At 46.1% G+C, this 11,250-nt stretch overlaps 1 protein-coding gene across 16 annotated transcripts in view; it reads right to left on the reverse strand.

Moving 5' to 3' along the window:
* Nucleotides 1-4,573, reverse strand: part of cspg5a (chondroitin sulfate proteoglycan 5a) — a 31,565-nt gene extending 26,992 nt beyond the window's left edge. For 6 of the 16 annotated variants that reach the window (XM_060065841.1, XM_060065840.1, XM_060065851.1 and 3 more), the window contains exon 1: nt 3,994-4,571. In XM_060065841.1, the coding sequence (XP_059921824.1) occupies nt 3,994-4,093 (100 nt within the window). In that variant the 5' untranslated portion in view covers nt 4,094-4,571. Of the gene's footprint in view, nt 1-3,993 lie in introns of all 16 variants that reach the window. The other 10 variants (XM_060065839.1, XM_060065838.1, XM_060065843.1 and 7 more) reach the window with 3 other exon arrangements.
* Between the last annotated feature and the right edge of the window lie 6,677 nt (nt 4,574-11,250).

Genomic DNA, 11,250 nt, shown 5'->3' on the forward strand with positions numbered 1-11,250 from the left:
GGCAAAGTCAAACTGAACCTCCCAAAAACTTCATGCTGATTCCCAGTCAGCTGGCATATCCAACGCAAGGTCACTTATAAAACCACATACACATAAGACTCGTTTACACGCACACGCACGAACACACACACACACACACACACACACACACACACACACACACACATACACACACACACACACACACACACACATACACACACACACACACCACACACACACACACACACACACACACACACACACACACATACACATACACAAACACATACACACATACACACACTCACACACACACACACACACACAAATATACAAACATACATACGCACATTTAAACAATCAATCAACGACACACAAACTGTAATTAGGATGACTCAACACCGCGCCAAACACCTGGCAGCCAGGAAACACGTGCTCACAAGGACAAGTTGAGGTGTTTCAACACACACATCAATGTCCAAACCCGTACGCGCACACTCACACACACAAACACACACACACACACACACACACTGCACCAGAGACCGTTTACATTGACACCTGTGTTCATAACCTCTGATAATTTTTTGAGAACTCTCTAACTCTCAACTTATTACAATTTATCGCAATTGCCGCAGATAGACTTGGGATCTCCCTGAAGGGACCATAACTCCATTTTAACCCGGCCTTTCATTCCATATCCGAACAGTAGATGGACATCTATGGATCGCTGGTCCCCGCTCGCTTCGATTGATCAGATTCATTCTTGAATACCTTCTCATCCTTCACACCTCCCCCACTCCCACCAGACGCACGCTTTCGGCTTTAGATTTCAAAGGCTGAAGTTATGCTTGACGGCGTTAGAAGGCATTTGGAGGACTAGCAACAGCCTCAACTGCACCAGACCATGTCAGCTCAATGCATAATGTATAGTGTAAACACACATACACACATACATAACAACACACACACACAAACACACTGACAAGACACAATCACAGACAAAGGGCAACAGCCGGTGGGGGTCAGGCCATAGTTAAATATGCTAATATGTTAATATACGTCAGCAGTGCTCAGGAACAAGCTGCTCAGCCACAGCCATGTGAGGTCCAGGTGAGGAACACAGACAATCAGATAAAAGTTGGCAGGCGTGAGATGCACACCACAATGGTATCACCAAAGCCCCTCCTTCAGGCCGACAGATGACCTCCCCTGCACCTGGTGCTTTGGAGGGGACGTTAACGTGGAGTAGTTACACGTTACCTCAATGACTTTGTGGGGATGCATTTGATACATGCCTGCCTGTCGCCACGGCAACAATATAACCGGCAACGCAGGCCCGTTGGTTCAATGTCCGCGCCACCATGAGTGTTCACGTGGCAGTGGCAGCATGAAGGGACAATGATAATGACGACTTTGAGGTTGCTGCGTCACACTAACTCCTATCCCGCACTTGACTACAACTCATAAATGAACTGGAAAACCCCATTCCTCTTGTGTTCTGATTCCTGTAACTGTTCTGAATGTTAAAACAGGCGATTGGTTGGCTCTTTTGGTGTCATATCTGTGATATTGATTGTATGCTTCAAATTGTTCTCAGCCTCCAGCTATGAGCTCGCTATGGATCTCAGCATCTCACAAACCAGTGGCTCAATGCCACTGGAATGTGAGTTGAGTTCCCCTCCAACCTTGCTATGAAACGATGCACAGGTGCATCTACTGCCAGCCCGATACCAATGTAAAGCTAAGCCTATAGTATTCACGGAGCTGGGATGTCTCACTGAAGAAGTGGCAACATTGTCCAGAAAATACAAGTACTGGTATGTGATTTAGCTGTTAAAACAGGCACGGGCACGCACACACACACACACACACACACACACACACACACACACACACACACACACACACACACACACACACACACACACACACACACACACACACACACACACACACACACACGCACCACACACACACGCATACACGCGCACACGCACGCACGAGCGGACACACACACACACACACACACACACTTTGTGATAAAGATGGTCTGGACAGGTCATCGAAGAGCCACTCAAGGTGGAGCAGGTCTGAGTAAGTGATGGGAGCCAGTGTTGGCGTCGTGAAACTGTCCCTGCTGGACATATTAAGGAGGCTGCTCATGTTGGGAACACATTGTTCCCTCACCAATAGCAGTCTGCAGTTACCATGGTCACAAAGAGGAGGATGAGGATGAGGACGAGGGAGAGAGAAGGAGAGAAGAGGGAGGAAAAGTTGTCTGAAATGAGTCGTATGGCATCCGTCATCGCCGCTAAACAGGACTGTAGGCAATAACATTTTAATGCGTGTATGTTTGTGTGTGTGTGTGTGTGTGCGTGTGTGTGTATTACTAAACGGCTGGGCTGGGGATTTGGTTTGGAGATTAACTCGCTGTCAACCGACCGTTTTGTGTCAGCAGGATAGATGGATACATAGATAGGGTGTGTTTGAGTGTGTGTGTGTGTGTGTGTGTGTGTGTGTGTGTGTGTGTGTGTGTGTGTGTGTGTGTGTGTGTGTGTGTGTGTGTGTGTGTGTGTGTGTGGTGTGTGTGTGTGTGTGTGTGTGTGTGTAAACAAGTCTTGGTCCCAATTACCCCGGACAATCCCTCAACACCCATTAAACAGTTTATACAGCGATCACCAACTGTGCACTAGGGGGGAGGAAGGGGGGAGGGGAGGCTGTCACTGTATATCACCCATAATAAAAAAAAAATGACCTGGCCGGAACATAAAAAATGGACGCACGGAGAGAGCGGATCAAATCCCAGTAACAACCACCCCGGTCTCGGCTGTGTATCTATAAGCTGCGTTCTGGGATGTAGGGCAAGCCGTCGCTATACACTTGACTGGCGATGAGATGTGGTGGGGGATGGGAGGGGGAGTGTAGCCCAAGGTTGATTCGGATGCAGGCAGCTGCACTACATCTGCGAACAGATTTTTTTTTTTTTTTGAGAGTATCAACAACTCAGATAAATCCCCTTCGTGTGCCCGAATTGCCGTTTGTGTTTCCAACCCGTGTTTGTTCATATTGACGGACGGGCATACAGGCAGAGCGAGGGGGGTTAGAAAATAAGAGGGGCAAGTGAAGTCCCTGTAGAGAGTGTTAGGTTTGGTTGTGCTATTCACATGACAAAGCAAACACCGGCTTGGGTATAGTATGGGAAATGACCCTGTCTCAATGAGAGAACCCAAACCAAACCAGTGGCCATGTGAACGGCGGATTGAAAACTGAATTAAGGAAAAACTACTTAAATATAAGCGGAGAGACGCGGCACTGATTAAGAGCTGCAGCCGCCGGTTCAATGGACCTGATTTCACCCCACTTCATACAAATGTAGACTTGATGTTTTTGCGCAGTGATTCTAAAGGACAAAGGGGAAGTAACGCCGATGTGTCTCTCTTTCTGTGTGTCTTATTAGATTTTGTTTTGGACCGTTTCTTTCTTTGCCCCAGAAGCCAAAGCACTGTGTGTATCAGAATGTCTCTTCAGATTGCCTCATGCATTATTCATCAGGGACCCCCGGCCGTAATCCTCCCCATTGTGTCCCTCGGCTCCATCATTGCCATAGTGACAGCGAGCAGCCTCGGGGGAGCGAGTTTACTGCATCGGCTCGCCACGATTACCCACTTCCACGGATGGGGACAGAACAGTGACAGTGGGTCAAAGCTGGGCGTCAAATTAAGGCAAGGGCTTTTATAATTAGACGCGTTTTTGTGTCCATGTTCGCATATTTGGATCAGGGTATGCGCGTAAAAGCAATTCATCCAACGACGCTGATTTACTACCGCAGACCCAACTTGTCAAATCAAAGCCACATTATAATGATGTTCCTCTCCGACCCGCTTATTGTTGCGAAAGGGACTTTTACTCGATCTTAAAACGATGCATGTAGAAATATTAGGAATCATGGCTCTTGGTTTGCATAAAAAATAATACTAATTCTGCAAGGAAATGCACAATTCGTCTTACCACGGACAGGCAGGGGGACCAGGAGAAGAGCCAAGACGCATGACAGCAGCAGCGCCGTCGGCCAGCATCCCCGGCTACACCTCGCGTCCTTTTCGTGCATCCTTGCGTGCAAAAAGCGATAAGAATGAAATCCGATAAAAAATATAAATAAATCGTGGGACCTGTCTAGTCAAACGGGCTTAAAAAAACGCGTAATCTGGATTCAGCCTGCAGTTGTGATAACTCGTCTAGACTCCCGCCTCCCTGCGCTCCTCCATAGTCGTGTGGTGGTCTCGAGTGGTGGTCTCCTCGCTACTACTTCAGCGCTCCTCTCAGCTGCTCAGCGCGCCATCGTCAGCGAGACGCGCGAGTTGTGTGTAGTAGTTCGGAGTTTGGGGGTGGGGCGGGGGGGGAGATCCTCCTAGCGTACAGCTAGCTAGCTCCACCAGCTTTTTGGTTGGGATTTAGTGCTTTTTTTCTGGCACTATTGAAGTTCAGGAGAGAGTTCGGGAAACACACACGGTGGAGTGAGACCCGCTGGACAACGCGACGGTCTCATCTGCGGATTGAGGATTGTCAGTCCCACCCCGAATCCCCTTCGCCTCTCCCCCCCCATCCCCTTCCCCTCTCTCTTCCCAAGCCCCCCTCCTCCCTCTGCCAGCGCTTTTCTTCTCCTTTAGAATAATCCTCTATTCATCTCGGGTCCCACCGTGAGTGTGCACGCTGGCTGCTGCGACGAACGCGCCTCGCCCCCCCTATCCCATGAAACATTGTCGATTTTTGGTTCAAGAGTTGCTCAATAGGCCTACGCGCCGACTCACTCCAGCACCAGATGGACAAAGGACAATCATATGTTTAGCGTCTACTACCACAACAAAGACCGCTCACTACTTCGTAGGCTACTTTCACAAAACTCATATAAAGGGGCTTTTGGTATCATGGGCGACTTGGTGTGTAATGCGATATCGAGTTTAGGGGATTTCACATCGTTAAATCGCAATGCTACGTTTCCAAAACACTGTGATAAGAATCAAGAGAAACAAACAATGACAATGATGAGAGAGAGAGCGCGGGGGCGGGAGGCGCGAGATGAACGGATGTGTTGGTGATGCGCGCGCGGGCCTCGGGGGTGAGGATGGTCGAGGGTGCGCGTGCATTCTTCGACCAAACAAAACTACAGAGGCAGAAGAGGGAGAGCGACACTGTGTGTGAGAGAGAGAGAGAGAGAGAGAGAGAGAGAGAGAGAGAGAGAGAGAGAGAGAGAGAGAGAGAGAGAGAGAGAGAGAGAGAGAGAGAGAGAGAGAGAGAGGGAGAGGAGGGAGGGAGGGAGGGAGGGAGGAGAGAGAGAGAGAGAGAGAGAGAGAGAGAGAGAGAGAGAGAGAGAGACACGCATAAAAGTAGTCTACATCTACCCAATCTCAGATTAACACATTTTGCTAAAAGGCACATAAAATAAGGCAGGCTAAATTGGCAAAAAAAAAAATCTAACACGAGGTAGGCAGTGTTTGATTAAAACCAAAGGGAATTCTAGATGTGTTCAATGGCTTGTAAAAAGTAGGCCAAGACAGCATTTGAGTATGTGAATAATGTAAACAGTCTGTTGCAAATCACCTCTAGAGTGCAACTATTCCTCCAAACAAAGACTGTGATTACACCCAAGACATCAGGTTCACGCTGTGTCTGCCTCTCTCTTTCTCCCGTTTAGATTAATTTACGTGTTGCTCTTTCTCATTCACCCTCTTCCCTGTTGAGATGGTTAATCTCATACACAAAGGAAAACACATTGTGATAGGAATTTGTCTGTGAATAAATTCACGTGGAAATATGGATTTTTGGAATATTGATTCAAAAGCAAATCTGAATGCAAATGCGAAAATACAGACAAACGCCCTGGTGTGTACACACGAGTCCCCATGCACTTATCACTGCCACACACTCCACAAACTCACACACACAAACACACATGCGCAAACACATACAGAAATACAAATGGGCCGCCCTTTTTTGGGGGGAGGGGGGGTGAAATCCTCTTATTGAATATGATGTGTGCCTCGTGCTGTTATTGTTAATGTAGACAGGACGAGACAATTGGTTCCTGATCGAGACAGTCCGTCATCATACGGATTAGGGCCAATGCAACCCCCTTTCGAATCTCATATCATAACCCCAGTCTACCCACTGCTAGTGGGGACTGAGGTTATGGGCAACATAATTCCTTGAGGCTTATGTCACTGGACAATCCAGTTCTTTACATTTATATCCAACACCCCAGCCACCTGGAGCACAACTGTCTGCTCTGATGAGGACTACAGTGCAGCTCTGGCTGGGAAACTTTTCCTGAGCAGTTGACCTGGGGTCCTCCAGTCTCTGGGGTCCTATGTCTCTATACTCACGGATGATATCTCATTAGTTTACGTTGCAGCAGATAGTTGGCAATCTGAACAGACGCTAGCCTTGGAGCTCACGCTGCTGGAGTCTGGCCAATCTGGCCAGAATTGGTAGCCTATGGTCTTATGTTGATCACTATTTATAATGGTCATATGGTATATATATATATATATATATATATATATATATATATATTTAATATATATGCATCTTATGTGCTAGCACAATCGCTCTTAGCAATCGCTCTCAATCGCTCACAATCGCACAATTGCTCTCAATCGTATTTGTCAATCATTTTGTGTTTTTGTTTATCTATCATATAGATAGATATATAATAATAATAATAATAATACATTTAATTTAGAGGCGCCTTTCAAGACACCCAAGGTCACCTTACAGAGCATATAGTCATCATTCAAAACTATGTAAAACAGACTAGGAATAAAAGGAAAACAGAGGTTAAACATGAAGAATAATAATAATAATTAATAACACTCAAAGACGCCTAAAGTGAAGTGGGGACCTCACTAACCACCACCAATATGTAGCACCCACTTGGGTGATGCACGGCAGCCAATCTATATCTATGTTTCTAGCAAACAGTGACTCAAGTCGATGCACTTGGGGTCGTATTTCCTTGTGAACTCACACAGCACAAGATTAGCACCAACACCCAGCCAGGAAGAACACTGGGCGTCTTATGTTCTCCATATTTTGTAGTACAGAAAAACTATGAACTGTCCTCCAAATATACTGCATGAAAGACGAAGAGAAGACTTGAGGCGTATTTCAGGCGGAGATCAGAACAGTGAGAGGCAGTGTGTGAACACCTGTCTGTGTTTGTTGTCCTCCATGAAGGCTCGTCTGCTGGCTCCGTGGGGATGGAACATCGATGGCCCCACGTTGTTGTTGGATCAAACACAAATATTAGTCTTTTACAAGTTATGTATACCTGATCTATATGCACAAGAATCCCAAGAGTCCCAGGTTATTGACACTAACACTGCACCAGAAACTGAAATGGACTGAAAACTGAAGATCAATATGAACAACAATTATTATTTTTTCTGGAATAAACAAAATACAGGTTTATAGTTAGACAGAGCTCCACGTCATACCTAGGATGCCAAATAGAACCACAGTGGTCCACTGGTGCATGGTATTGCTGCTTGTGCCTGTGTGTGTGTGTGTGTGTGTGTGTGTGTGTGTGTGTGTGTGTGTGTGTGTGTGTGTGTGTGTGTGTGTGTGTGTGTGTGTGTGTGTGTGTGTGTGTGTGTGTGTGTGTGTGTGTGGTCTCCACTGCAGAACCTGTTGGCTTGGTGCTTTTGTCAAGGAAATGTCAACATGAGTTAGAAAAGTACACACACAAATGCATGAATGTAGAAAAAAGGATAAAAAAACACCAACACACACACACATCCACGTACACACTCACTCACAAACGCTCACAAACGCTGACACACACACACACACACACACACACACACACACACACACACACACACACACACACACACACACACACACACACACACACGTTCACACAGGGAATTCGTTGACATATCACAAAACAAACACCATTTATTATTATTAGTATTAGTATTATGAACTGAGGAGGTCATCCAATGCTAGTACCTGCAATGGTACTAGCAGTACTGCAGGGTCAATAGTGATGTAATCTGAATCTTACTCTGTGCGTCAACAAAAAACCAGCATTTCATAAGCATGCAACTTTGCAAACAAAGAATACACTAAGCACAATCTTGCACGGCCACGCACAAAACGTGGCTCATGCATACATGGATGGTAGCTACGGATGAAAACCTTGGTCTGGGTCAACATTTTGGGTCAAGAAGTTTCTGGAGTTTGGGGCACCACCCACACAGAGCTGCGTGTTGTGAGGGTGTTTAAGGAAAACAGAATATATATTAATCCAGCTCTTGGAACACAATGAGGAATGGCAACCAAGCGTATTAATAGCCCAATGATACAAGCCAAACATGTCTGTGCGTGTGAAAGACGGTCAGATATGACTGTTTACGGATGAGATGCAAATTGAGGCATTTCATGTTCCCACGTGAAAGTGTGTGTGGCATCTTTGTGATGTGATCATGTGCGCTGGCCTGTTCAGGTCTGTCCGTTATTCATTAGTTTGATTCATGATAATGAGTATGATGATGAGGATGTCAGGAGCAGGGTTAGGACTACGGTGAAACATGGTCGTGCATCATTTATTCTGACCACTGCAACATCTTCATCATTACACGGCATCAAGCAGAGAACTCGATAAGACAGAGAGTGGAGGAAAAAAGAGGGAAAATTGAAAAAGTAAGAGAATAGAAGACATGGGCCAGGCAGAAGACAAGAGAAGCAACATTACATTTTGGGACAGGGGAAATCATTATGGTCCTTTGAGCTCCCTGTAGCATCAGCAGAGTCAGAGAAGGGACTTTGAGTTCAGTAGCACAGCAAAGAGGAGGATAGCAGGGGAGAGGAGAGAGACAACGAGAGCAGAGTAGAGAGCGAGAGATGAGGATAGGAGGGAGGAGGAGAGGAGAGTGATGAGGCTAGTAGGGCAGAGGGGAGCGCCGAGGAGAGACAAAGAGAGATGAGAGAAGAGGAGAGCAGAAAAGAAGGTAATATATGAAAGAGGAGAAGTGGAGAGAATATGGGAAGAGAGGAGATTAAATCAGAGGAGGAGAAAATAAGGGCTGATAGGAGATGAGAGGAGCAGAGTGGAGAGGACGAGAAGGGAGGATTTTTTCGAACTGTTGGCCCTCTAACACGTTTCATCATTGATGAGAACACGCACATGTCAAGATGGCAGTTTTACACATGCCTGACCATGCAGGGTTCAAACCCAGGCAACCTGGATGCACCCCTGAGCAAGATGCCTAAACCCCACCTACTCATCCATGCCAATGCGTAAACTCTGCTTCTGCTGTTGGATTGTGAATAACTGAATCTCCACGAGGCCCTACATTTTTTGGCTTTGTGCTGGGACTGATCTGATACACAAAGGAACGCTGGAGGATCTAAAGAGCATCCAGATAGAGCTCTCCGTACACACCACCCTGGCCCCTGACAGAAAGAACGTCCCGTGTCACGGGCCCAGCAACTGTTGCTATGGAGCCGTTGCCGTGGCAACAGCCTCCTCCAACAAAAGGGCACTCGGCTGCTGCGGTTAAGTAAAGAGACACAGGGCGAACCCGCGCGCAACAGGAGGAGAGCGCACAGCAGATACACGCCTGCATTCGAACATCACAAAATGATGACGACACTACACACTTCCTCTTGGTGGGATAGCCACATGAACATAGCAGGTCACAAAGGAAGTTTGGATTGAGTAACAATGATATAACAACAATATCACACATATACAGACCAAATCCTTTTTTTTTAACAGGGGAAATTAAAGGCGGATGCTGTGAGATGATTACTGATGTTTATAAGACGTCGTTAAGATGAGATTTAATTAGATTGTCATTTATTAAACCCCAAAGGCTAGTTGGAACCGTGAATAATGCAGAAGAACAAAGCATGGTTTAATACATCTGAATGACTGTTTATTATGAAACACTTACATTTGCCTCATATGACTCTGCATTGCCTTTCCATGCAAGAGGGTAGACATCAAGTGAACCGTGAAGATTGCTCCATCCATCCATCCGCAGCCACACACCAATCCATCCACTAATGCATCAACCTTTCCATCAATTCATCCATCCATCCATGCCTGTCAGAAGACATAACCTCTCTCTCTTTCTCCACATCCTTGTCTCCCATTTAGAAAAAAAAAGGGCTGCAAAAAAAGACAGAAGGATGGACAGATGGTTAGGAAGACAACAGATTGTATAAAACCAAAAGACAAGAGACAGACAGAGGAAAAGATTAAGTGACAGAGGGTGAGGGAGAGAGAGAATAGTAAGAGCAGGGATGGTGGTCGAGTGGAAGAGGAGAGATATAGTGGAGCTGTAGAGTTTGATGTTAGCCTGTAGTGGCAGAGTGAGTGTGGATGCATGGACCAAGGAGAAGGAGTGTTCATTAAAAAGGCGTCCCGAGTGCACACAAGTGCTGCCATATGGTCCATAATGTATGGGCCGAGCACAGAAACCCATATACATATATATATTTAAATAATCACACCTCTTAAAGATGTAAAATTTAAAACCCAGGTGTTTCGAGGTATCCCTTCTTTTCGAGCTCTTCTATAATGCAGCCGTCATATTAAACATTCAACCAATATATATTATTAATAGTGAGAACATACAAGAACGTAAATGAGGTCAAACCACTGCATTGATTGTGTTTCAAACCAAATGTTTTTAACATGTTTGGAGAGTCAGGCTTCAACTGGGACCACATGTGGCCGATTTGCCCTAAACAACCAGAGAATTAGGAGGATTCTGTTGACACATTACTAGCTGGCCACTTCAAAACGGTTAAAAGTCAAAAGAGACAAAGCCTGAAACGTTTTCCCTTTAATCATGACCCAGTCTACTTCTACTGAAGACTGAAACTTTACACACATGTTCAACAGAAAGCCCTTATCCCTTCCCATCCCACCCAAGAATTAATCGGTGTGCCAGCCCCCAAAATGGTCTCAATAACATGTCCCATCTCCCGCACCCCCTCTCCCAGATTACAGCTCTGGCCGGCAGGGATTAGGATTGGGACGGTTGGCGCCGGGTCCCCCAACATGTTACACACAGATGCTAGGAGTGGAGTGATCAGGCAACCAGCGCTGTGGAACTAGCACACTGGGAAGCTGGCCCTGGCTCTCGGACAGGGCCAAGAGTAGAGATTAGAACATGTGATATGTTTACTAAATCGATGTGGGCACTCTTGATCAAATGTTTCAAATGAAAAGCAAAGATATGACTACAATCA

This window comes from Gadus macrocephalus, chromosome 11, assembly GCF_031168955.1.
Source record: "Gadus macrocephalus chromosome 11, ASM3116895v1".
NCBI lineage: Eukaryota > Metazoa > Chordata > Actinopteri > Gadiformes > Gadidae > Gadus > Gadus macrocephalus.